Source organism: Aethalodelphis obliquidens, unplaced genomic scaffold (genome assembly GCF_003676395.1).
Source record: "Aethalodelphis obliquidens isolate GAN/ISIS:26980383/991018 unplaced genomic scaffold, ASM367639v1 scaffold18, whole genome shotgun sequence".
Classification (NCBI taxonomy): Eukaryota; Metazoa; Chordata; class Mammalia; order Artiodactyla; family Delphinidae; genus Aethalodelphis; species Aethalodelphis obliquidens.
The window spans coordinates 19,262,552-19,290,210 of NW_020837962.1; the positions used below are offsets into that span (position 1 = coordinate 19,262,552).

At 45.2% G+C, this 27,659-nt stretch overlaps 1 protein-coding gene and 1 non-coding gene across 4 annotated transcripts in view; one reads left to right on the forward strand and one right to left on the reverse strand.

Moving 5' to 3' along the window:
- The window catches only part of PYGB (glycogen phosphorylase B), a 53,813-nt gene that overhangs the window by 6,131 nt on the left and 20,023 nt on the right, over positions 1–27,659 (forward strand). For all 3 annotated transcript variants that reach the window (XM_027118125.1, XM_027118126.1, XM_027118127.1), the window contains exons 2-4: positions 12,351–12,452; positions 23,048–23,126; positions 25,297–25,400. In XM_027118125.1, coding sequence (XP_026973926.1) covers positions 12,351–12,452; positions 23,048–23,126; positions 25,297–25,400 — 285 coding nt within the window. The remainder of the gene's footprint in view (positions 1–12,350; positions 12,453–23,047; positions 23,127–25,296; positions 25,401–27,659) is intronic.
- On the reverse strand, positions 26,799–26,871 carry TRNAG-GCC (transfer RNA glycine (anticodon GCC)). Its single transcript has one exon. It is a non-coding gene; the product is annotated as a tRNA-Gly (tRNA).

The following is a 27,659-nucleotide window of genomic DNA, read 5'->3' on the forward strand; positions in this document are numbered from 1 at the left end:
AGATATACAGATTGCCAACAAACATATGAAAAGATGCTCAACATCACTAATCATTAGAGAAATGCAAATCAAAACTACAATGAGGTATCACCTTACACCAGTCAGAATGGCCATCATCAAAAAATCTAGAAACAATAAATGCTGGAGAGGGTGTGGAGAAAAGGGAACCCTCTTGCACTGTTGGTGGGAATGTAAATTGATACAGCCACTATGGAGAACAGTATGGAGGTTCCTTAAAAAACTAAAAATAGAACTACCATACGACCCAGCAATCCCACTACTGGGCATATACCCTGAGAAAACCATAATTCAGAAAGAGGCATGTACCACAGTGTTCATTGCAGCACTATTTACAATAGCCAGGACATGGAAGCAACCTAAGTGTCCATCGACAGATGAATAGATAAAGAAGATGTGGCACATATATGCAATGGAATATTACTCAGCCATGAAAAGAAATGAAATTGAGTTATTTGTAGTGAGGTGGCTGGACCTAGAGTCAGTCATACAGAGTGAAATAAGTCAGAAAGGGAAAAACAAATACTGTATGCTAACACGTATATATGGAATCTAAAAAAAAAAAAAGGTTCTGGTGAACCTAGGGGCAGGACAGGGATAAAGATGCAGACATAGAGAATGGACTTGAGGACACGGGGAGGGGGAGGGGTAAGCTGGGACAAAGTGAGAGAGCAACATTGACAATTGACATATATACACTACCAAATGTAAAATAGATAGCTAGTGGGAAGCAGCTGCATAGCACAGGGAGATCAGCTCAGTGCTTTGCAACCACCTAGAGGGGTGGGATGGGGAGGGTGGGAGGGAGACGCAAGAGGGAGGGGATGTGGGGATATATGTATACGTATAGCTGATTCACTTTGTTATACAGCAGAAACTAACACAACATTTTAAAGCAATTATATTCCAATAAAGATGTTAAAAAAAAAAAGTCTGGTTAACAATGCTTTCAACAGGATCTTCTGGAATAGGAATTATATGTAATTTCAGTTTTAGCTGAGTGTCTTTTCTCAGCCTTGAAACACCATTGTTTTTTTAAAGGTGAAAGTAGCTCTGTTATAACACTGAGTCCCAAGTGTAGTTTGACATGGTCCAGATCACTTACTATAAACTGATTAGGCTCTGGCTATCTGTCAGGGACAAGGTGGCCTCCATGATTATCTGGCTCTGGGATGGGGTAAGTAGACGCTTTGTAGAGCTTGATGGCACATAAGGTGGGAGGCACAGGACAGTGACACTGACATCATGTAACACAAAGTGAATTTGTTTCCTGCAGAACTAAGCGATCTCTGAGTGTAAAATCCCTGTAGACTTTACAGGGATAAAATACTGTAATTTTATCATATTTTACATTTTCCAAGTTGACTTTGCACAAACAGACCTGTGTTCTGCTCCTAGGTACCAGTACCTAAAATAAAAAATGACATTCGTGGTCCACGTTGAGACACAACCCACCAGTTAGGGGAAGCCAAGGTTCCCCGGCACTTGGCTCTGAAAGAAAGTACGAGTGTGACTTCATAGGTTGGGCCTTAAGAGGTGTGGTAGATAACACTCAGCGTCCTCACACAAGCACTGTAGTGGTTTTATAAAGCTGTCTCCTCCAAAAAGCCCCTCAGACGCAGTGGCGTGTACACGGGGACATGCTCAGTGAGGACAGGGGTGGAAGGGCCCCTCCCCCCAGCAGCCCTCCTCTCGCTGAGCTGCCCGGGCATGGCGGCAGGCTGGAGGTGACCTCAGTGCCTTTGTAGAGGCTGGGGGGCCCAGCGGAGCTGAATTCTGTGTTGGGTCAGTGGTCAGTGTCCCTGTGTCATGTCAGGGCCAGCTCTGGCTGGAGGGAGCCACTCTGTGCTGCAAGAGGGCAGCTCGTGGGTTAAGACGCCGCTGCGGCACCGACAGAATCTGATAGACAAGAGGAGTGAGGCTGCGTGTTCCTGGCACAGGCGGACACTTTCCTGGCCAGATCTGCCTGTAGAATCAGGTTCTTGCTGGTGGTGAAGTCGATTGCCCCAGTCTGTGCTTCAGTGCTCTGAGTGTTGAAAGTTATTTCTTTCCTTTTCCTGCAGAGTGTTCAGACCCTTCTGTTAAACAAGGACTCTAAACACACTTTTAGGAGAGGGGAAAGAAATTGGAGGTCTCTGAAAGTCCAGTTGTATGTATTAATCTCGGTTGTAGAGAGAGCAAAATGAGGCTCTACCTATTGACATTAAACTCCATTTTCACAGAGTTCATTAACTCCTAAGATTCTTTAGGAGAGTAATATGTTGTATAATGTTTGTGTTGATCATATTTTCATCTTTGTCAAAGAGCTTTGTTTATGCTTTTCTGTGATGTTACCTGTTGGTGTGGGCTTTGCATGTAATAAATAAACTCAATTTATAAAAAACTTAAGGCTGCTTCTAGGCCATTTAACACTTGTTACAGCCATATTGCAAAGAAGGGACTCTGCAAGAAAGATCAGTGACTGAGTTCAGGCCTGCAGACGGCCCCCCAGAGCTGTGTGGCAAGGCTAAGGGGTCCCTGCTGTTCTCAGGCTCAAGCAGGTGAACATCTGGTTCTCTATTGGCACCCCTGAGCCGGGAGGCCCTGTCCAAGGTTGCACAGATGGCGCCGGGGAGGCTGGAGGGGCTGGAGAGGTAGGAAGGGGCTGGGCCGGGCCTGCGATGGCCTTGGCCATCAAGCGGCAGAGTTTGCGCCTGGCAAGGAGCTGGCCCTTTGAAGGTGGTTTTTTTCCAGAATTGTCACCCTGTTCTTTAGGTTCCACACCCCTCCCTGAAAATCTGGCCAGGTGAGGGGACCAGCATTGCCGAGTCCCAGGTAGGCATGGTGCTATCAGAGACATAAAGTGACCAGGTCGCCCCACCGGCCGCTGGTGGGATGGGGACCCAGTCCGTGTGGTTCAAAATCTGTGCATGTCATTGGCCGGCTTCTCAAGCGCCTTCTTCAGTTTGATGGTTTCACGCTGAACCATCTTAAGGAAACTGGGGAAAACAAAATCAACATACGTGAGGAAACAATAAAAGTTCTCAAGTCACACAGACAAAAACAGCAACAGAAAACAAGGCACAAACCCTGAGTCCAGAGCTCCAGCCAGGCACAGTCTGCAGCGGTGCCTGGCGCAGAGCTGACCGTGGTCGGCCCTTTCTGAGTAGGCAGTGCTGGGGGGACCCTGGATGCCATGCTGCTCCTGCTGCCCTCTTGTTCAGGATGCCGCAGGAGGCTGCCCAGGCAGGTTTACAGAACTAAATACACAGCTGAACCCTGGACACCCATGTTGAACTTGGGAGGAAAATGAAAGAGATCCAGAGGCTTTAAGACTGGGCCCAACATTTTATCCCTCAGCACCCATCTCTTAGAAAAAGAGATAATCAAGCTATTTTCATAGTGCTAGTTAAAAGTTGGAAACTGTAGCAGAAAGATCGAACTACAACTTTTAAAATACATATTTATAGTTAAAGGCAAAATAAAAACATCTTGATCATATCCCTGACCTGCCAACTTTTTTTCTTTTAATATTATTTATTTATTTTTGGCAGTGTTGGGTCTTAGTTGCGGCACTCGGGATCTCTCAGTGTGGCGCGCAGACTTCTCTCTAGTTGTGGTGCGCAGGTTCCAGAGTGCGTGGGTTCAGTAGTTGCCGTGCACGGGCTTAGTTGCCCCATAGCATGTGGGATCTTAGTTCCCTGACCAGGGATCAAACCTGCGTCTCCTGCATTGGAAGGCGGATTCTTTTTTTTTTTAATAAATTAATTTATTTTTGGCTGCTTTGGGTCTTCGTTGCTGCTCATGGGCTTTCTCTAGTTGCAATGAGCAGGCTTCTCATTGCAGTGGCTTCTCTTGTTGCGGAGCACAGGCTCTAGGTATGCGGGCTTCAGTAGTTGTGGCTCATGGGCTCAGTAGATGTGGCTCTCAGGCTCTAGAGCGCAGCCTCCGTAGTTGTGGCATACGGGCTTAGTTGCTCCGCGGCATGTGGGATCTTCCTGGACCAGGGCTGGAACCTGTGTTTCCTGCATTGGCAGGTGGATTCTTTTTTTTAAAATTATTTTTAAAGGTTTTTAAAAAAAGTTTATTTATTTATTAATTTATTTATTTTTGGCTGCGTTGGGTCTTCGTTGCTACGCACGGGCTTTCTCTAGCTGTGGCGAACGGGGGCTACTCTTCATTGCGATACATGGGCTTCTCATTGCGGTAGCTTCTCTTATTGCAGAGCATGGGCTCTAGGCGTGCGGGCTTCAGTAGTTATGGCATAAGGGCTCAGTAGTTGTGGCTCACAGGCTCTAGAGCGCAGGCTCCGTAGTTGTGGCGCACGGGCTTAGTTGCTCTGTGGCATGTGGGGTCTTCCTGGACCAGGGCTCGAACCCTTGTCCCTGCATTGGCAGGTGGATTCCTAACCACTGCGCCACCAGGGAAGTCCTGGAAGGTGGATTCTTAACCACTGGACCACCAGGGAAGTCCCCTGCCAACTTTTTTTTTTTTTTTTAAATATAAATCTGATCCATTCATTCTTTCTTTAATTCTTTCTTTATTCATTTTTGGCTGTGTTGGGTCCTTGTTTCTGCTCGCGGGCTTCCTCTAGTTGCGGCGAGTGGGGGCCACTCCTCATCGCGGTGCACGGGCATCTCACTGTCGCGGCCTCTCTTGTTGTGGAGCACAGGCTGCAGATGCGCAGGCTCAGTAGTTGTGGCTCACGGGCTTTGTTGCTCCACGCCCTGCCAACTTTTTGTAAAACCTCTTGGGAGAACCCCATAAATAGGCATGGCCTTCATGTGTGCCTAGAAGAAGGGAATGGCTGCTCAAAACATTCACTCACTCTCTGGGACAGCTGGGTGTTGTCATCTCAGTGTGTTTTCGCGTTGATTACTAAGCCCCATCTAGAGGGAGGTGTGGTACCGTGCTTTGGGAACCCCATATAATAATAAATCAGTTCAAGTATAGAGTAAATAGTGTCCAGGACAGTGAAAAGTCAGGAGGAAGCAATGGGCCGTGAGCAGCAGTGACAGCGGTGGTGGAGCAGAGGGCAGCTCTGCAGAATCACTCGTTACACTGCGACGTGTTTGTGATTTAAAGGACACTGGAATTTTTTTTGTACGTAAGCATGTTCTTTCAATTTGTAGATTTAATATATATGTAAAGTTTTCTTAAATTACATGTTGAAAAGTTTTTTTAACATTTTATTCATTTTCTTTCTTCAGGAACACTGATTATGCAGATGTTAAGTATTCTTTGTCTTCCGTATGGGTATTTTTCTCTCCAGTCCTCTTCATGCTTTTCCCCCACTTTGCTCACTTTTCCAGCCAGCTTTTTGTTTTCAGCTGTGCCGCTGTTTTGCATTCAGTGCTGCCTCCATTTCTGTGGTGGTTTTATCTCTTATTTGTTTTACTTCTTTCCCGTGCTTGGTTGAGTCCCTTTGTTACCTTATCAGTGTTTCTTGATATCTTAGATGGGTCTGTGTTTATGGATTTCATGTGGCCCTTGGTAAATGTTGGGTGTCCTTTGTCTGTTGTATTTCCTGTCTGTTCTGTTTTTCTTCTCAGGGTGTAGACCCTGAGCTCCATCTCTGAGTGGAGGGGATTCTTCCTGAGCCAGTTGCTTGCAGCTGGATGATGGGGCAGGGCCTGCTGTGTGCAGCATGGAGGGAGCAGCCCCTCCTGGTTCCCAGTTTTGTGGGGTGTGTGTGTGTGTGTGTGTGTGTGTGTGTGCATGCGCACACAGGTGTGAGCGAGTGTGTGCCGTGGGTGTGAATGCATGTACACATGTGGGTGTATACATGTGTGCACGCATGTGAGTGTAAAGTGCTTTGTCCCTTCATTGGCCTCAGAAGGCAGAGACCAGCAGTGGACAGTCACCCTCATCCTTCTCCTGCAGCTTGGTGGTGAAGTGTTACAAGGGGCAGTTTCTGGCTGAGTTCTGCCTCCCTCAGTTTCCACCTCTGTTTTCCTAGGGTCAGTGAGTTTTAGGGAGAAGTGGGTAGAGACATTTTTATCCTACCACCTTTATAAGTGGAACTATTCTATCTTACATACAATATTTATTGAGATAAAATTCAGATACCATACAATTTACCCATTTAAAGTATACAGTTTATTCAGTGGTTTTGATATATTCAGAGTTTTGTGCAACCATCACCACCGTCCGTTTTATAACATTTTCCTTACCCCAGAAAGAAGCCCCACGCTTTTTAGCTGCTACCCACCCTGAACTCCCCGTCCGCCTGTCTTAGGCAACTGCTAATCTACTTTTTGTTCCTGTAGATTTACCTATATTCCATATAAATGGAATCATACAATATGTGGTCTTTTGTGACTGGCTTCTTTCATTTAGCATAATGTTTTCTAGGTTCATTCTCATTGTAGCTTTATCAGTACTTGATTCCTTTTTATGGCCGAATAATATTCCACTGTATGGATATATCACATTTTATTTATCCATTCATAAGTTGGTGGACATCTGAGTTGTTTTCACCTTTTGACTATTAAATACAAGTCTTTTAGTGGACACAGGATTTCATTTCTTTTGGATATATGTCTAGGAGTGGAATTGCTGGGCCAAATGGTAAACTGTTTAACTTTTGAGGACCTGCCAGACTGGTTTCCAGAGTAGCTGTACCGTCTTACATTCTCATCAGCTAGTTTTCAGATCCTTGCTAACCATTTGTTATTATCTGATGGCTTATTAATCATAGTTGTACTAGTGGATGTGAAGTGGTATCTCATTGTGCTTTTGATTTGCATTTCCCTTATGATTCATGACGTTAGTCATCTTTTCATGTGCTTATTGGCAATTTGTATTTTCTTTGTAGAAATGTCTGTGCAGATCCTTTGCCCAACCTACCGCTGGGCTGTCATTTTATTATTGAATTGTATATATATATTCCTGATACAGATCTCTTACCAGCTATGTGATTTGCAAATATTTTCTCCAAGAAGAACAGAGCTGGAGGTATCATGCTGTGACTACAGTCACAAAGCTACAAAGCTACAGTCATCAAAACAGTATGATACTGCAACCTAAATGTCCACTGACTAATGAACGGGTAAAGAAGATGTGGTACATATATACAATGGAATATTACTCAGCCATAAAAAAGAATGAAATAATACCATTTGCAGCAACATGGGTGGATGTAGAGATTATCATACTAAGTAAAGTAGGTCAGACAGAGAAAGACAAATATCATACGATATCACTTATATGTGGAATCTAAAAAAAATGATACAAATGAACTTATTTACAAAAAGGAAACAGACTCACAAACATAGAAAACACACTTATGGTTAACAAAGGAGTAAGGGGGGTGGGGGAGGGATAAGTTAGGAGTTTGAGATTAACATATACACACTACTACATATAAAATAGATAATCAACAGGGACCTACTGTATAGCACAGGAAACTCTACTGAATATTCTGTAATAACCTATAAGGGAAAAGAGTCTGAAAAAGAATATATATATATGTATAACTGAATCACCCTGAAACTAACACAACATTGTAAATCAAGTATACTCCAATAAAAAAACAAAAACAAACAAACTAACAAAAACCAGTATGGTACTGGCGCAAAAACAGACACATTGATCAGTGGAACAGAATAGAGAGCCCAGAAATAAACACACCCACTTAACGGGCAGTTAATCTAGGACATAGGAGGCAACAATATGCAATGGGGAAAAGACAGTCTCTTCAACAAGTGGTGCTGGGAAAACTGGGCAGCTACATGTAGAAGAATGAAATTAGATCATTCCCTCACACCATATACAAAAATAAACTCAAAGTGGATTAATGACCTAACTGTAAGACCAGATACTATAAAACTCCTAGAGGAAAACATAGGCAGAACACTCTTTGACATAAATTTTAGCAGTTTTTTTTTTATCTTAAGGCGAAGGAAACAAAATAAAAAATAAACAAATGGGACCTAATTTAAACTTAAAAGTTTTTTTTGCACAGCAAAGGAAACCATTGACAAAACGAAAGACAAGACCTACTGAATGGGAGAAAATATTTGCAAATGATACGACCAATAAGGGGTTAATATCCAAAATATATAAACAGCTCATACAACTCAATATCAAAAAAAAAAAAACTGATTGGAAAATGGGCAGAAGACCTGAATAATCATTTTTCCAAAGAAGACATACAAATGGCCAACAGGCACATGAAAAAATGCTCAAAATCACTAATCATCAGAGAAATGCAAATCAAAACCACAATGAGATGTCACCTCATACCTGTCAGAATGGCTATCATCAAAAAGACCATAAATAACAAATGTTGGCAGGAATATGGAAAAGAGGGAACCCTCCTACACTGGGAACGTAAATTGGTGCAACCACTATGGAAAACAGTATGGAGGTTTGTTAAAAAACTCAAAGTGTAACTGCCTTATGACCCAGCAATTCCACTCCTGGGTATATATTCGAAGAAAATGAAAAAACTAATTTGAAAAGATATTTTCACTGTTTACAATAGCCAAGATATGGAAGCAACCTAAGTGACCATCAACAGATGAATGGATAAAGAAGATGTGGTCAATATACACAGTGGAATACTACTCATAAAACAATATACAGCCAAAGAAAATGAAAACACTAGTTCAAAAGTATGCACCCCGTGTTCATAGCAGCACCTAAGTGTCCGTCAATAGATGAATGGATAAAGAAGATGTGATATGTATATCACAGTGGCATATTACTCAGCCATAACAAGCAGAATGGATAGACTTGGAGGGTATTATATGCTAAGTGAAACAAGTCAGACAGAGAAAGACAGATACTGTATGTTATCACTTATATGTGGAATCTAAAAAATAAAATGAATGAATATAACCAAACAGAAATAGGCTTGAATATACAGAGAACAAACGTGGTTACCAATGGGGAGAGGGAAGAGGGGAGGGGCAAGATAGGGGTAGGGGATTAAGAGGTACGAACCCCTATGTATAAAATAAATAAGCTACAAGGATATATTGTACAGCACAGGGAAATTTTTTTTTTTTTTTTTTTTTTTGAGGTACGCGGGCCTCTCACTGTTGTGGCCTCTCCTGTTGCGGAACATAGGCTCCAGACGCGCAGGCTCAACGGCCATGGCTCACGGGCCCAGCCGCTCCGCGGCATGTGGGATCTTCCCGGACCAGAGCACGTGTCCCCTGCATCGGCAGGCGGACTCTCAACCACTGCGCCACCAGGGAATCCCAGGGAAATATTTTATAATAACTTTAAATGGAGTATAATCTATCAGAATTGTGAATCATTATGTTGTACACCTAAAACTAATATAATATTGTAAATCAACTATACTTCAATTAAAAAACATTTCCCCCTTTTTGTGGGTTGTCTTTTTTACTTTCTTAATTGTATCAAATGTTTTAAATGTTGATGAAGTCCAGTTTATCTGTTTTTTCACTTGTGCTTTTGATGCCATGTCAGAAGAAACCATTGCCTAATCCAAGGTCACAAAGAGTTACCCCTGTGTTTTCTCCTAAGAGTTTTATCGTTTTGCCCTTACATTTACGTTCTTGATCCATTTTGAATTAATTTTTTGCATATGGTATGAAAGAGGAGTCCAACTTTATTCGTTTGCTTCTGGATATCCAGTTGTCCTAGCACCATTTGTTGAAAAGACTGTTCTTCCCCACAGAATTATCTGGGCACTCCTGTTGGAAATCAGTTGACCATAAATGTGAGGGTTTATTCTGGACTCTCTGTGCTATTCCATTGCTCTGTGTGTCCTTCTTTACGCCAGTGTAGTCTCACTGACAGTAGTTTTGTAGTAAGGTTTGAGACTTGTGTGAGTCCTCCACTTCTGTTTCCTTTTTCAAGATTGTTTTGACTATTCCAGACCCCTTGCATTTCCATCTGAATGCTAGCATCAGCTTGTCACTCTGCAAGGAAGCCAGCTGGAATGTTGACAGGGATTGTGTTGAATTTGTAGATCATTTTGGGATTATTGCCGTCTTCACGGCATTAGGCCTTCCAATCCATTGACGTGGGATGTCTCTCCGTGTACATAGGTCCCCTGTCTGTGTGTTTTGCAAGTTGGGAGCCTCTTTCTACCTGGCCCACCCTTTCAGGCTGCTTCTTGGTTCTGAGGAGAGTAGGTTAAGAACAACTACAGTGAAGTGTGAAGTGATGGTGTGAATGCTGCTGGAAAAACCCAAAGGGCAGCACCACTAAAACGGCTGTTGGCTGGCAGATGGTCACCAGGTTTGCTCAGATGTTTCTGGTCAGCTGCTGGTCGGAATTCTAAACAAGGTATAAGAAAGCGCCTTCAGCGTGTCTCTGCCCACATGGTAGGTTCCGAAGCTGCTGGTGCGGGGCTCAGCAGGTCGCCCTCTGCAGGTGTCTCCGTGAAGTGCACAGGCCCCAGCAGCCCTCTCGCCACCCGAGGAGAAGGAATCCAGGCCTTTCTTCTCCCTGCATTCTGCAGCCCATAGGGAAATAGATTTTTTAGATTGCATATTTTGGAAATTTTATAGGAAAGGTAAAACCGTAGCGCAGCCAGCGCTCTCCCCTGGATTCACACCTGAGACCGAGACGTGCTCTCTCATCATCGTGCTCGTGCACAGCTCACAGGCACACACCTTTTCAAGGCCTGGTTTTGCTCTTTTACGTTTTACTTAGAGGCAATATTAGGTTGACAGAGGGTTGCAAATAGAGTGTAGCATGCCCACGTGCCCTTCACGGCTGCCCCCAATGGTAACATCCTGAGTGACCACAGCACAGGTATCAAAACTAAGAAGTTAGCGCTGGCTCAGCACTTCCTATCAGTTCTTCCTCTGATGGCCTTTCTCTGTCCCGGACCTAATCCAGGGTCCTCAGGGCATTTAGTCGTCCTGTTTCCTTAGTCTTCTATCTGCAGTGGTTGTTGGTCTTTCCTTGTCCTCTGTGATCTTGACAGATCTGACGGATGCTGGTCAGGCAGTTCCACAGATGCCCCTAACTTTGGGTCTGACCGATGCTTCTCACCATCAGTCTGGGGTTGGGAGTTTTGGAAAGAAAACCGTGGAGGCGAGGTCCCCTTCTCATGACAGCATATCACCCGACCTGTTACTGGGGAAGTTAACCTTGATCATGTGGGGAAGGTATTGTCACAATCCAAAATTGTGAATTTGCAGTTTTCCCTTTCCAGACTATTTGTCGGAAGGGAGTTGCCATGACCAGCCCACCCTCAGCGGGAGGGGTTTGAGTACCACACCACCTCCTGGAGTGAAGGCTATCAGAGAATTGGGGGGCATCTGCTAAAACCACCATGGCGATTAAGATTATTTGTGGGGAGACACTTGGAGGGCTGTGCAGAATATCCAGTCAATCCCTAGAGCCACGGTCGTCACCTGCGCAGCTGTTCCTGTGCTGTTCTCATGGTGGTTTTCCATTCCTCCCCTTCCTTCTGCGTTTATTAATCAGAATTCTTCTGTAGGGAAGCGTTTTTCCCTTCTCTCATCAAGGCCTTACTCTTTTTTTTTTTTTTTTTGAGCGTTCTAGTTTTATTTTATTTTATTCTTTTAGCCGTGCTGTGCGGCATGAGGGATCCCAACCAGGGATCGAATCCGTGCCCCCTGCATTGGGAGCGTGGAGCCTTAACCACTGGACCTCCAGGGAAGTCCCAAGGCCTTACCCTTGACAGCTGGAGGCAGCATGGAGCCCTGTATGAGAGCAGGACTCTGCGGGCCAGATCTCAGCTCTGCCACCGCCTCCCGTGGCCCATTGGGTGGTCGTGTGGGCAGGTGGCACCAGGCGCGGGAAGTGTTGAACCCTGCGTGGCCCCCAGCGAGTGTTGGTGGTCGTCACCTCGTTTACATGGAGGTTTACCTCTCAGTCCCCCAAAGCCAGCAAACAGTCAGCAGGTGGAAGTAGACGTGTCCATCCGTCTATCCCGTTGTGTTGACCGTGCCGTTTGCACTGAGTACTTAGTGCAGGTATCAGAAGCTGTTCATCCTGCAGGGCTGCTTCACCCCGTGTGAGCGATGCGGTCTCCTCCTCGAGGGCGTGGCTGGGAAGAGGCCCCGCCAAGCTCAGACCTGGCTCTGTCTGTCCTGGGAGTCTGTTCCCCACGACTGCCCCTCCCTGCCTCCCTACCTCAGGCAGTGGTTCGTTTCCATCCCCTTGGGGACTCCAGAAGGGCAGTGAACAGACTACTTTCGAAGGGCCCCCACTACGGGGCTGCCCCTGGAAAGCTGAGGTTGGCCAAGGCTGAAGGGAGTGAGCCCATTTTAGGGATGTGCAGGTAAGTGCAGGGTTGACTGAGCGAAGCCCCTAAGAAGGTCTTCTCGGCACCGGACTCTTCTCGTGTGTGGGGTGGAATGCACAGTCTAAGATGCTTCCTTTTGCTTCCTCAGCGCATCTACTATCTTTCCCTGGAATTCTACATGGGCCGCACACTACAGAACACGATGGTGAACCTGGGCCTTCAGAACGCCTGTGACGAAGCCATCTATCAGGTATGGGTCCTTGGGGACAGGATGCTAGGTGGCCTCTCGTGGGCACTGAGTCTTAATCCAGGCCCTGCAGAGGTGAGCGCTGCCATCTGGGACGGGAGAAATGGCTCGGGCGTCGGGGAGAATGGGTTGGTGGGCGACACTCCTGCTCAAGGGGAGAAAGCACAAGTGGATGGGAGCTAATGCATTGGAGGGCAAGGACTGGGTGCGTCGTGATGCTAAGGCTTGACGCTTCTAGACCTTTGTACTCCGTACCCCAACCCCAGGCGGGTTTACCACGTGGCACAAATGGCTGGTATCATCCCATTTCTCTCCACTTTATTGAGCCAGTGACCCACCGCCAGCTCCCCTCCCCCACCCCAAGACACTGGTCCTGCCGTCTAGTTATAAAATTGCCCTTTCTCCCCTACTCAGAGTAAACACTGCCTGTGCCTGAGCTTCGTCTTTGACAGCTGTTCACTCAGAGGCCTCCCCCTTTCACGGTTGATTTGCAGTTTTAGGGCAGAGCTGGAATAGGCCGTGTCTGTTTACTGTGTGTGTACCCCCTCTGTGGACACTGTCTCCCTCCCGTACCGGACGCTCAGTGTAGGATTTCTAGAGTGTGAATGGGCAGCATCCCTGCCCTTTGCACGTATGTGGAAGGGTCCTCACCAGAGTCGTTCCTTCCCCCAGCACCTGCCCCTGCCTTTGCTTTTGTTTGGTTTTGGTGTTGGGGTGGGAGGTGCTCTGGGGGCTTTGTTGGAAGCAGGGTGGTGTGAGCCTCCTGTGGCTGTCAGGTCCTGACATCACAGGGGCTCCTGTCTCCCCTCCAGGACTTAGGGGAGCCAAGCATCTGGGACAAGTAGTTTCAGTTGGCACAATAAAAACTTGGAAAAATAATTGACTCCCCCAAATAGGAACCTTAGGCTCACAGTTATCTAAAAAGATGGAGGTTATCCTCCCAGGTGATTTGTCATTTGAGTTTCATTTACTGACTGTGAATGTTAGAACATGTCTATAAGGACCACAGAACGGTGGAGTTTACAGTCGTATAAAGCATTTCAGTTTTTGAAACATTTTCTCTGTATATTTCTTACAGGTAGTAAATATTTTAGGGAATGTTTATACCATAAATATGCATTATCTGTTTATAATGTTTTTAAAATATTTACTTAAAGTGGTTGTTTATTATTCCTGAAGCCAATTTTTTTTTTTTTTTTTTTTGGTCGCACTGCAGGCTTGTGGGATCTTAGTTCCCCGACCAAGGATTGAACCCTGGCTCTTGGCAAGGAGATCACAGAGTCTTAATCACTGGACCACCAGGGAATTCCCTGTTTATAATTTTCATTACACAAATAAGATGTTAATTATAGAAACTTAGAAAATACAAGGAGGCATATATCTTTCTAAACATTGTACATTTTTTTCCCTAAAAATGGTATTTCACTTGCCATTTAGCTTTTAATTAAGCTTGTGTTTGAGAAGTTTCCATGATGACAGAACTTGAGCATCTTCAGGCACACGTTTGCCTGGCCTTCCTTCCAGGCACAAGGCGGGTACCAGACGCTGTGGGTGGGACTGTCAGTGATGCAGGGCTGGAGGCCTCCTCCCTCCAGGCTCCCCAGTTACATCACCCAGGGCTAGTTCTGGGAGCAGGTTGCACTAAAAACTAGAAATTCAGAAGAAGCCATTGTCTCCTGATTGAGCTATCAAGGACACGTTTAAAATTTTTTTATTGTAGAAAACTTTATATATGGAAATTGAGTGACTGTTACGATGAACTTCTTCCACATACCATCACCTGGCTTCACCAGTCCGCAAGCCCAAGTCCTGGCCGGTCTTGTTTCCCTTATGCCCCCACCACTCCCAGATTGTTTAGGCCAATGTCAAATATAATATTTCACTTGTAAATATTTCAATGGATATTTTTAAAGATAGGGTCATACCATTATGACCTCTAAAATATTAACAATTCTGTAATATCCGTTTTTCAGGCAGTGTACAAATTTCTCTGATCGCCTTAAAATTTTTTTGAATAGTATGTTCAGAAACTTAGTTGCATCTATGCAACTATGAGCATAATCTATGAGCGTTTCCTCTTTTTTAATTTGTCTGCCTTGCAGTGTATTTGTTGAAACTGGGTTTGTTCTGTAGAGTGTCCCCAGCATGTGTTTAACCTGCTGCTTTGTCCAAAGGACGTCTCAGCACTTCTACTCAACACTGTACTGATGGAGCTGGGACATTTAGCCAAGAAAATGAAATAAGAGGTATCCAGATTGGAAAGGAAGAAGGGAGGCTATCTCTACTTATAGATGACATGACCTAGAAAATCCTAAGGATTCTAGTAAAAATGTATTAGTACAAATGAATGGGTTCGGCAGAGTTGCAGGATAAAGATCAATATACAGAAATCAGCTGTATTTTTATATACCTGCAATGAACAATCCTAAAATGAAATTAAGAAAACAATTCCATTTAAAATAGCATCAAAAATAATAAAATACCTAGGAACAAATTTCCAAAAGAGACACAGACTTATGTTCTGAAAACTATAAAACATTGTTGAGAGAAAGAAAACCTAAAAATGGAAAGACATCCCCTGTTAATGGCTTGGAAGACTTAATGTTAAGATTGCAGGGACTTCCCCGGTGGCGCAGCAGTTAAGAATCCACCTGCCAGTGCAGGGGACACGGGTTTGATCCCTGGTCTGGGAAGATCCCACATGCCGTGGAGCAACTAAGCTCGCGAGCCACAGCTCCTGAGCCTGTGTGTCACAACTACTGAAACCCATGTGCCCTAGAACCCAGGCACTGCACCTACTGAGCCCATGCGCCGTAACTACTGAAGCCCACGCACTCTAGGGCCCACGTGCTGCAACTACTGAAGCCCGCGTGCCTAGAGCCCGTGCTCTGCAACAAGAGAAGCCACCGCACCACAACGAAGATTAGCCCCGCTCACCGCAACTAGAGAAAGCCCACGTGCAGCAACAAAGACCCACGCTGCCAAAGAAATAAAGATTGCGAGACTCCCCAGACTGATCTACAGACTCATTGCCGTCCCCAGTAAAATTCCATTTGGCTTCTTTGCAGAGATTGACAAGCTGATTTTAAAATCCAGATGCAGGTGCAACAGATCAGGATTAATTAAAACATCTTGAGAAAGAAGAACAAAGTTGGAGGACTCACATTTCCAATTTCAAAACTCACTACAAAGCTACAGGTGTGGTCCTGGCATAAGGACAGACAGTTAGAGCAGTGGGATAGAATTGAGAATCAAGAAATAAACCCTCACATTTATAATTGATTTTTTTCCCAATTTAAAAAAATTGAGGTAAAATACACATAATGTAAATTTACCATCTTAATTGTTTTTAAGTGTACAGTTCAGTGGTATTAAGTACATTTATATCATTGTGACACCGTCACTACCGTCCATCTCCAGAACTCTTGCATCTTGTAAAACTGAGACTCTATATCCATTATATACTACCTCCCCATTCTCCCCTTCTCCCAGCCCTTGACCACCACCATTCTACTTTCTGTCTCTGAATTTGATACTCTGGGTACCTCACATAAGTGAAAACATACAATATTTGTCGTTCTGTGACTGGCTTCATATCTCCAGGGCTCATCTGTGTTGTAGCATATGTCAGAATCTTTTCAGGCTGGATGAATAATAGTCCACTGTATGTATATACCACACTTTGTTTATCCATTCATCTGTCCTTGGACATTCGGATTGCTTCAACCTTTTAGCTACTGTGAATAATGCTGTTAAGCATGAGTATACAAATATCTCTTCAAAGCCCTGCTTTCAGTTCTTCTGTGTGTATATATAGAAGTGGGATTGCTGGGTCATAAGGTGATTCTGTTTCGCTTTTTGAGGGACCACCATACTGTCTTCCAGAGCAGCTGCACCCCTTTATATTCTCACTAACAGTGTAAAATGTTCCAGTTTCTCCACATCCTCACAAACACTTATCATTTTATTTATTTCTTTTTTTTTAATAGTAGCCATTCTAACGGGGGGGGGTGATAGCTCATTGTGATTTTAATTAACATTTCCTTAAAGATTAGTGATGTTGAGTGTCTTTTCACGTGCTTATTGGCCATCTATATGTCTTCTTTTGGAGAAATGTCTATTCAAGTACTTTGTCCATTATTGAACTGGGTTGCTTGGTGTTTTTATTGTTGAGTTTTAGGAGTTCTCTATCTATTCTGTATATTAATCCCTTATCAGATATGTAGTTTGTGCAGATATTTTCTCCGATTCTGTGGGCTGCCTTTTCACTCTTGTTGATAATGTCTTTTTAAAAAAAAATATTTAATATTTATTTAGGGACTTCCCTGGTGGTCCAGTGGCTAAGACTCTGCACTCCCAATGCAGGGGGCCTGGGTTCTATCCCTGGTCGGGGAACTAAATTCTTCATGCATGATGCAACTAAGAGTCTGCATGCTGCAACTAAAAAGATCCTGCATGCTGGAACTAAAGATCCCTCATGCCACAATGAAGATCCCTCGTGCCACAACTAAGACCTGGCACAGCCAAAATAAATAAATTAATTAATTTTAAAAATGGTTAAGATAGTAGATTTTTTAAAAATTAATTATTTATTTGGCTGTGCTGGGCCTTAGATGCGGCATGCGGGATCGTTGTTGCCACGTGCAGTATCTTCGTTACAGCATGCGAGATCTTTAGTTAAGGCATGCGGGACCTAGTTACCTGACCAGGGGTCGAATGTGGGGCCCCTGCATTAGGAGCGCGGAGTCTTAACCACTGGAACACCAGGGAAGTTGCGATAATGTCTTTTGATGCACAAAAGTTTTTAATTTTCATGAAGTCCAGTTTTATTTTGTTGCCTGTGCTTTTTTTTTTAATAAAAATTTTTTCATTATTATTATATTTATTTTTTTTGGCCGCACCGTGCGGCATGTGGGATCTTAGTTCCCCAACTAGGGATTGAACCCACACACCCTGCATTGGAAGCGCAGAGTCTTAACCACTGGACCGCCAGGGAAGTCCCCGTTGCCTGTGGTTTTGGTGTCATATATGGTCAACTGATTTTTTTTTAAAGGAAAAGTGTACCAAAACAATTCAATAGAGAAAGAATAAATAAACGGTGCTAAGATGCTTAGACATCTACTTGCAAATGAATGAAGTTGGATCCCTACCTCACACTACATATAAAATTAACTCAAAGTGGATCAGAGACCTAAGTGTAAGAGCTAAAAATATAAAATTCTTAGAAAAATATATACAAGTACATCTTCATGATTAGGCAATGGATTCTTAGAAATGACACCAAAAGTACAAGCAGCAAAAGAAAAAAATAGGTAAATTGGACAAAGGACATCAAAGGGCATAATGAAGAAAGTTAAAAGACAATCTACAGGGCTTCCCTGGTGGCGCAGTGGTTGAGAGTCCGCCTGCCAATGCAGGGGACACGGGTTTGTGCCCCGGTCCGGGAAGATCCCACGTGCCGCGGAGCAGCTGGACCTGTGAGCCGTGGCCGCTGAGCCTGCGCGTCTGGAGCCTGTGCTCCGCAACGGGAGAGGCCACGACAGTGAGAGGCCCGCGTATTGCAAAAAAAAAAAAAAAAAAGATAATCTACAAAATGGGAGAAAATATTTGTAATTTATAAATCTGATAAGGGTCTAGTATCCAGAATGTATTAAGAACTCTTATATCCAGATAACAGAATGACAGACAGAAAAGTTGCCCAGCGTCATTAATCATCAGGGACATGCAAATCAAAACCACAGTGAAATGCTACTTCACACCGATTAGAATGGCTGTAATCATAAAGACAGAGAACAAGTGTTGGTGAGGATATGGAGAAACTGGAACCCTCATATGCTGCTATGTTGAGAAGCTAGTGTATTAAATTAAGAATATGCAAATTATGGGCAGCTGAAAGAGGAGGCACAAGCCACCCACGTGGGGTCGGCATCCATGCTCCCACTTTGGGGAAAGACACACCCTGGGATCACTTTGATTGAAGGTGCAGTTGCAATACACCCACATGCAGTAGGTAAAGTCACAAGACTTGTTGCTTACAGAAATGGGGGTTGGGGGGAAGAGCAGTCCTCTGTCACAGGTTGCCAGCAAGCAGGAGATAGAGAGCAGGGCAGTAAGCACTTAGTACTTACAAGGTGGTTTCAGGCCCAATTCTAAGTGGTTATTTTAAAAGGTTATTTTTTACTGGGAAAAGCAAAGTGGGAACGTGGGTTGGCAATCCTCAGCTTGAGTCCTTATCTAAATGTCCAGACTCTGAGTGTGAGCAGGGCTGTCATACTGTCAAATGCCGAGGCAGCAACTCATCATCACATCTGGTAGGAAAGTAAAACGGTGGAGCCACTTTGGAAAATAGTCTGGCAACTACTCAAAAGGTTAAGCATAGAATTACCGCGTAACCCAGCAATTCCACTCCAAGGTTTATATTGAGAAAAATGAAAACATACTTCTAGTAGCGGGGGAGGGATAAATCAGGAGTTTGGGATGAACATACACACACTACTGTACATAAGATAGATAACCAACCACGACCTACTGTATAGCACAGGGAACTCTACTCAATAGTCTGTGATAACCTATATGAGGAAAGAATCTAAAAAAGAATGAATATGTGTATAACTGAATCAGTTTGCTGTATAACTGAAACTAACACAACATTGTAAATCAACTATACACGAATAAATTAAAATAAAAAAAAAAGAGGGCTTCCCTGGTGGCGCAGTGGTTGAGAGTCCGTCTGCTGATGCAGGGACGAGGGTTCGTGCCCTGGTCCGGGAGGATCCCACGTGCCGCGGAGCGGCTGGGCCCGTGAGCCATGGCTGCTGAGCCTGCGTGTCCGGAACCTGTGCTCCGCAACGGGAGAGGCCACGACAGTAAGAGGCCCGCGTACCGCAAAAAAAAAAAAAAAAAGAAAAAAGAAAGCATACATCTATACAAAAAATTGTACGTGAATGTTCATAGCAGCGTTATTCATAATAGCCAAAAGGTGAATACAACCAGGTGTCTTTCAATGTGGCATGGCCATACAGCGGACTACTACACTGTGATAAAAGTACTGACACAGGCTACAACATGGATAAATCCGGACAATAGTATTCTGATTGTAAGGAGCCAGATACAAAAGGCCGCATATTGTATGTCTCCATTTACAAGAAATGTCCAGAACAGGCAAATTTATACAGACAAAAAGTAGAAAAGTGAGGGAGGGGGAAATAGGGAGTGACTGCTACTGAGTAGGGGGTTTCTTTCTGGGGGGATGAAGTTCTAAAACTGGATAGTGGTGATAGTTGTACAGCTTTGTGAATATGCTAAAAACCATCAACTTGTTCGCTTTTGTGGTCTGTGGGTTATGACTCAATAAGAAAAAGTCAGGTTGTTAAGAGAGCTCTGTTGTGCTCAGTTTCCGTCTTTTTTTCCGAAGCCCACTTTAGGAAGGTTTTTTTTTTTCCTTTATTATTATTTATTTATTTATTTGGTTGCACTGGGTCTTAATTGTGGCTGGCAGGCTCCTTAGTTGTGGCATGCAGACTCTTAGTTGTGACATGCAAACCCTTAGTTACAGCATGCATGTGGGGTCTAGTTCCCTGACCAGGGATCTAACCCGGGACCCCTGCATTGGGAGTGCAGACTCTTCACCACTGCGCCACCAGGGAAGTCCCAGGAAGGTGTTAGACTTTGTGTCAATTAGCTACTTCTCTGCCTCTTCTGAATGCTCTCAAAGTCAAGGCAAAATTTGCCTTCCTAGGCTGAATTGTGCCTACAACATTCCAGGTAAAAACGTAAAGGAACAAAACATCTTGCCCACATGCACCCTGGGCCTGTCTTCCTTGAGTGTCTGGTCTCTGAGCTAAGAGACGTGTCAGGAGTAAGAGGTTCCAGCATCAGGTTTGGAAAATGTGGCAGTTAAACACGTTTCTTAATGTTGAGCAGGTAACGTGTTATTAGGTACATCCTATAACCCCCACACACCCAAAATATTTTAGTGGAGCACACTCTTTGAAATTGCTGTAGGAGTCAGTATTTTGAAATTTCAAATTGGAAATTTGGAAGTCAGTGTCTTGAAATCTTAATCAGATTGTTGTTATGTGTTAACACCACTGGATGTAATAGATACTAAATCATTTCTTTATGACTAATGTTTTTAATTTTCTCACAACTTAGCTTCCACCCTTTGCAGTTTGTCAGATCCTCAAAGTGTGGTCTGGAGACCCCCGGGGTCCCTGAGACCTTTTCAAGGGGTCCTCTGAGTCAGAACTATTTATTCTTATTTGCATGAGTCTATGTACGGTAGGCTTTCCAGAGGCTCTCTGTGTGTGATATCTTAACAGATTGAATGCCATTAAAAAGATTTATAAAAATGTAGAACACTGCCACCCTTTTCATTATTTTTTTTGGTTGTTTTTAAAAATGTAGTTATTTTCCATTAAACAGTGTTGTTTGTGTTAATATGTAATGGGTTTGTTGTTGTTTTAAGATGAATTCATATATACTTCAAAAAATTTCTCCATTTTAATTTCTAATTTGATAAATACTGATAGATATAATCTCAATAAACAGTAACTCTTTAGGTCTTCCTGAAATCAAAAAGTTTAGAAACCACTGATCAAGGTAATTAATGAGGGAATTCCCTGGCGGTCCAGTTAGGACTCTGTGCTTTCATTGTGGAGGGTGAGGGTTCAGTCCCTGTTCGGGGAACTAAGATCCCACAAGCCATGTGGCGTGGCCAAAAAAAAAAAAAAAAAAGTAATTAATAAGCAATTTGTCAAGTTTAATACACTAAAGCCAGATTAATGGCTTTATCTCAAGTATCCTAATTGAGAGCCTTAAGATCTGCATTCTTTTATTTATTTGTTTGTTTATTTATTTTTGGATGCGGTGGGTCTGCATTGCTGCGTGGGCTTCTCTCGTTGTGCTGAGCGGGGGCTACTCTTCATTGCGGTGCATGGGCTACTCATTGCAGTGGCTTCTCTTGTTGCGGAACATGGGCTCTAGGCGTGCAGGCTTCAGTAGTTGTGACACGCAGGCTCAGTAGTTGTGGCGCACGGGCTTAGTTGCTCCGTAGCATGTGGGATCTTCCCCGACCAGGGCTCGAACCTGTGTCCCCTGTGTTGGCAGACGGATTCTTAATCACTGCACCACCAGGGAAGCCCCAAGATCTGCATTTTTGAATGGTTTTAAATCAGGTGCTTTCTCTCTGATGTTTAACCTACCATATCTGTTTCACAAGATTGTTTGAATGCAGTTGGAATAGATAGGAAAAGTGCTTTTAGGTTTTGGCTTTAAAAGATGTCATGTAGGGCCTCCCCAGTGGCGCAGTGGTTGAGAGTCTGCCTGCCGATGCAGGGGACACGGGTTCGTGCCCCGGTCCGGGAGGATCCCACATGCCACAGAGCAGCTGGGCCCGTGAGCCATGGCCGCTGAGCCTGTGCGTCGGAGCCTGTGCTCCTCAACGGGAGAGGCCACAACAGTGAGACGCCCGCGTACTGCAAAAAAAAAAAGATGTCATGTAAATATCATTAGACCGTGGGAAAGTAGAGAGTTACTAAAAGCATTGGCTTCTTTTTAGGATACGTGTTATAATCTGTCCACTGTAAGTGGGTTAATAATGCGGCAGTCAGTATCTCTGGCTATTAAACCACGTCTCATTTTGACTGTTAATTCTTAAGTCATTCGGCAGCTTTTGAAATACCTGGAAGCTTTCATTTTCATGCATTGATTAAACACCAGATTTATTTAAAAATTGAAGTATACTTGGTTTATAATATTGTGTTAGTTTCAGGTGTACAGCAAAGTGACTCAGTTTTATTTTTTTTCAATTATTTTCCATTATAGGTTATTACAAGATATTGAATATAGTTTCCCTGTGCTACACAGTAAATCCTTGTTGTTTATTTTATATATGGTAGCGTGCATCTGTTAATCCCATACACCTAATTTATCCCTCCCCACTTTCCCCTTTGGTAACCATAAGTTTGTTTTCTATTTCTGTGAGTCTGTTCCTGTTTTATAAATATGTTCATTTGTACTATTTTTTAGATTCCATGTATAAGTGATATCATATAATAGTTGTCTTTCTCTGTCTGGGTTACTTCACTTAGTATGATAATCTCTGGGTCCATCCATGTTGCTGCAAATGGCATTATTTCATTCTTTTTTATGGCTGAGTAATATTCCATAGTAGATTATATACCACATCTTCTTCATCTGTCGATGGACATTTAGGTTGCTTCCATGTCTTGACTGTTGTGAGTAGTGCTGAAATGAACATTGGAATGCATATGTCTTTTCCAATTAGAGTTTTTTTCAGATATATGCCCAGGAGTGGGATTGCTGGATCATATGGTGACTCTATATTTAGTTTTTTGAAGAACCTCCAGACTGTTTTCCACAGTGGCTGCACCAATTTACATTCCCACCAACAGTGTAGGAGGGTCCCCTTTCTCCGCATCCTAACACCAGATTTTAATGTTGGATTTGCAAGTCTAAAAGAAGGCAGACTCTAACCTTTGATTGATATAAGCTCATAAGATTTAAATATCTTTCCACCTATCGCTGAGGGAAAATATTAAGTAATATTAAAATGTTACCTCTGTTTTTATTCACAGTTGGGGCTAGACTTGGAAGAACTGGAGGAAATAGAAGAGGATGCCGGCCTGGGGAACGGAGGCTTGGGGAGGCTGGCAGGTAACCCCAGGCTCCTGTCCAGGACAGACCTTTCCTGACACAGTGCCTTGGTCAGAGAGCAGCACGTGGCAAGGCCAAGATCAGCCATGCTCCCAGCACTGGTCCGTGGGGATAGATTGGTCCCTCAGAGTGGATGGGACACTGTGTCCTCTGGGTCAAAATCTTTGCCACCAGTAGGGGAAAAAAATGCAAATTATATATTCTCTTTCACACAAAGGGCGCTTCATAATTATGGTGACCAGGCTTGCCAGTATTGGGGAACTGGTGCCAGGAGGGGTTTGCAATATACCAACCACCTCCATAGCCAGTAACTGGGAGAAGGACAGAGGGCTAGAAACACACACGCACAATTTATGAATGTAGCCCAGCGTAAAGCAACTGTTCCTGCTTTACTGCAGTAAACAGATTGCTCTAAAATAGCAGAGCTGTTTCTCTGGGAGCTACTGCTCCTTTGGGCCACCTATTTGAGAATATACCCAGTTTGAAGTTTGTGGGGGTTTTTTCTGTTTTAATTATTTTCGCCAGCCTTTATGAGGGGGAAGGAGCTGGGTTAAGAACTTGGAAGTGGAAACAGCAGTCACAGTGAGATTTGATGTCACTGTGTCCTTCAAGGCTTTTGGGCACAGTGCTTCTGGAGCAGAGATGATCAAGTTCTGTGCTGCCCTTGTGTGTACGGGGCCCTAAAGTGATACACTTTGCATTACTGCCCCTTTTGAGAGCTGTCATTTTGTAAAGGGAACAAATGCCCTAAAATTTATCTGGGTGAGTTGTGTGTATGTGTTTATGTTTTCAGAATTTAAGTTAAATTCTTCAGAAATTATAAGCGCAGCGTATGTTTCTGTCCAACACAGCAGCACCCGGCTCTAGGTTAACCCTCGGCCAGGCGTGCCCCGCCTCCAGGGGAAAGGCCGTGTGTGCCCCACTGGCGGGTGTGGGCTCTGTGTGGCCTGCGAAGGTGAGGTCACACGCACCACGCTAAGCCGTCGCTTCCCGCTGCAGATGGCGTTACAGCGTCCAGGCCGGCAGGCAGAGGGCAGCCCCTCGGGCTTCGGTCCCCTTCGCCCTGACGGCATTCCGTTCAGCGTGGTCATCTCCCCACTTAGTCCTTGCTCAGTCAGTAAAAACTGAGGTAAAAACCCAAGCTCGAGCGAAGCTCCAGGCCGCCGGCCGCCGGCGTGTCAGCTCGTGGGCCGTTCCCGCCCCCGCGGGTCCTCAGGCCGCTCAGGCTGCTTCGCGTCCACTCCAGGCACCTTTCCTGCCACTGGGCGGCGCCACCGGCCTTCCCTCTGGACTCGTCTGGGCCTCTCAGCTTCCACGGCTCCCCTTGCCGTGCAGACCCGGGACACCCCCAGCCTGCGGTAGCTCGTGTGCGGCGTCCCTCCCGCGACAATGATTTCCTCAGAGCGAGAGCCCAGGCCTTAGTTTGTGGGTCTTCTTGTTGCTCCTCAGCAGAGGGCCTGACACCCCCAGGTCTGTGCATGTTTGGTAAATTGGCATGTGTCTTATGTGCTGGTGTTTCGTCGTTAAAATTTTGTGTTCTTTTTAATCCACAAGTTTAATGAGTCTGCCTTCTGAATCTTTATTCAAATCATGGTGGTTTGCTTTCAAGACGTTTTGATCGGAGCAAGGGCTCCATTTGGAGGCCCCTTCCGGGGGCCCTGGTGGCACTTTGGCACCTGGGTATTTGGTGCTGTGGGTGCTGAAATGTACATTTGCAGGCCCCACTTCTGTGCCCTCTTTACCAGTATGTGGGCAGATGTTTTGTGATGTTGCTTGGATTTCAAGTAGAACGTGCGAGGGTGGGGAGGCCTGCAGCCTGAGTGAGGGTCCCTAAGAGAACGTTGGCAGGAGGGGACAGTGTGTTGAGATGAGCTGAGTTTGGCAGTGTCCTCTGTCGGGTTCGTCCCTCTTCCCACACCCCCAGGTAGCCCCCGTGTTGATGTTGTCTTGTTCTGGCCCCGGGCTCTCAGGCCGAAGGGCATCAGAGTGGGGTTCCATTTTCCTTTTCATGAGACCTGAAGGTGACCGGTCAGCACTGGGCCCCTGCCTGACGCCCTGGGGGCCGGCCCTCCGGCACCTACTTGACTTGGCGTCTGGGCCTTGGCTCCAGAGGCCTTGGGTCTACTGATCGTCTTCGATCCCAAGAAGTTCTTTGTGTTTGGACTTTCAGCCTGCTTCCTTGACTCGATGGCCACCTTGGGCCTGGCGGCGTACGGCTATGGAATCCGCTATGAGTTTGGGATTTTCAACCAGAAGATCGTCAATGGCTGGCAGGTGGGTGCGAATTCCTTCCTTTGCTCACTTGCGGCTCTCGTGCGCATGAGAAAATAGCCAGGCACCGTCAGTTCTGTGTTTGGACTTTCTGCTCCTCCTGGAGAGGCTGCGTGCCGGTCCTCGGCAGGGCAGAGGGGGGCAGGTGGGCAGTGCTGGGAGTTCTGGGCACTCCATGCTTTCCACATCGTCCCCACGGCCGGCAGTGCCCGTCGCCCACATGTGCTCATTGCACACGGCTTCTGTGTGGCGACAGGACGTCTGGTGGGCTGGGGCCAGAGCCCAGCTGGGCCTCACAGGAGACACTGTGGGTTGAGGACGCCACCAGCTGGTGTTGTTTTCTGTCGTCTCTCACAGAGCGAAGGCACCCCCCAGCCCAACCCCACCGCAGAGGAGGATTGGCCTGGAGTCGCTAGGAGAACAGCTATTGCAGGCTTTGCTCCCACCTGCCCTCGCTGACACCAGCGAGGTGGTGGCGTCCTGTGGGGTTAGGGGCTGGACTCTGCAAAGCAATGTGGCTCTTAGGAAGAATGAGCCTCAATTCTAAAGCGTCAAGCAGAGAAGTAACACGGTCAAGACCCTGCTGGTAAACGGGGGGACTCAAAACGCAGTCCCACCTTCCTTCTCTTAGGTGAGGTGGGCGTTTCCCCTCACTTCGGCATTTCAGAAAGGAAGGCAGCACTCTTCCACTTGGGTGGAGAATAGTTTAAATAATTTGGGGTCTAAAAGTCACAGATAAAGCAGGGCTGGAGTTAGGATCAAAAAGCTGGTAACAGGAAAGTCGTACAGTCTGAACGAAGAAGCTAATGATCGGGGTGATGGAAGTGTCCTCTGTCTTGATGGGATTTGGGTCACACAGGTGTGTGCAATTGTCGGAACTCACCAATGTTGGCCTTAAGATGTATGCATTTCACTGTGCGTCTGTTAACCTAAAAAATAAACACTGTGATGGACTGTCCTTAATGACATGCCTGCTGAAGTGTTCAGGGGAAGAGTGGACAGATGTCTGGGATGAACTGCTCACTTTGAAATGCATCAGAAAAGTAATGGATGGATGGAAGGAGACGTGGTTATCAAGTATAGCAAGATGGAAGCAGTGACAGAGCCTAGGTGGAGGGTGTGCAGTTCACTGTCAATTCCTTGGCATTTCTGTGTGTTTGAAAACGCTCATAATAAAACGTTAGCCAAGAAAATTATGGCCAAAAGGAAAAGGAAACAAAACAGATTTGTAGCCACTGGTTAATTTATAGAAATACTCCCTGTGACCTTGAAAGGAGACATGCACTTTTCCTCCTACCACCTTCTGGGTGATTTTAGTCACAGTTCTTTTTGTTCTTTTTTTTTCTTTTTCTTTTTTTTTTTTTATTTTTTGGCCACACCTCGCTGTATATGGGATCTTAGTTCCCCAAGCAGGGATCGAACCTGCAACCCCTGCATTGGCAGTGCGGAGTCTTAACCACTGGACCTCCAGGGAATTTCCTAGTCACAGTCATTTATGTGAGTGTTTCTGTCAGATGTGAGCCAGCCTTTGTACGTGTGTGGTCTGTGGCCCATTCTAGCTCTTTCGTAGTCGAGGCGATGTGTGTGTTTGTAAGACAGAGACTCTGAGGCTCCTCCCTGGCTGGTGGGTGTTACGGTCGTAAGGAGGAAGGTTTTGGTGGTGGTTTCTGTCTCTGTCTGTTTGACCACAGACACTTCTTCCTTCTGGTTCCCTGTTCCTGTGCCTCTTGCCATCATGCGTAACAATTTAAAGACAGTCCTAGGTTGATAGGCCGGTGGTAAACTTGCCAACTCCCACGCTTCTGTCAAGGGAGCTGCTCAGTCAGAATGCTTTTAGCAGAGTTTAGCTGTAGCACAAGTAAATGTGGGCAGTGGTCACAAAGCAGCATTGGTGGCCAACGGGGGCCACAGACCAGCCTTCCTATCAGAGAAGGGGCTCCAGAAGGGAGACCCCCTTGCCTCATGCACTTGGGAAGATGCTGCTTCTGCAGACAGCTCATTGAACTGCTCTGTGGAGAAAGCCAGGCTCTGATGTTGGAATCTCACTAACGTACAGGAGGTCAGAGGCAGGACCCGTCCTGTGATGAGTATCTGCCTGCACCAGGCAGAACAGTCCTGCGGGGAGTTCTGTGGAGATGGGCACAGTGAAGCAGTAACCTCAGCCACGTCACTGTCCTAAAAGCATGACCCAGATGCTCCTTCTGGGGACTTGACTTCCTTCTGTCTGTGACTTGGCCGTCCTGGACGTGTGGTGTAGACAGG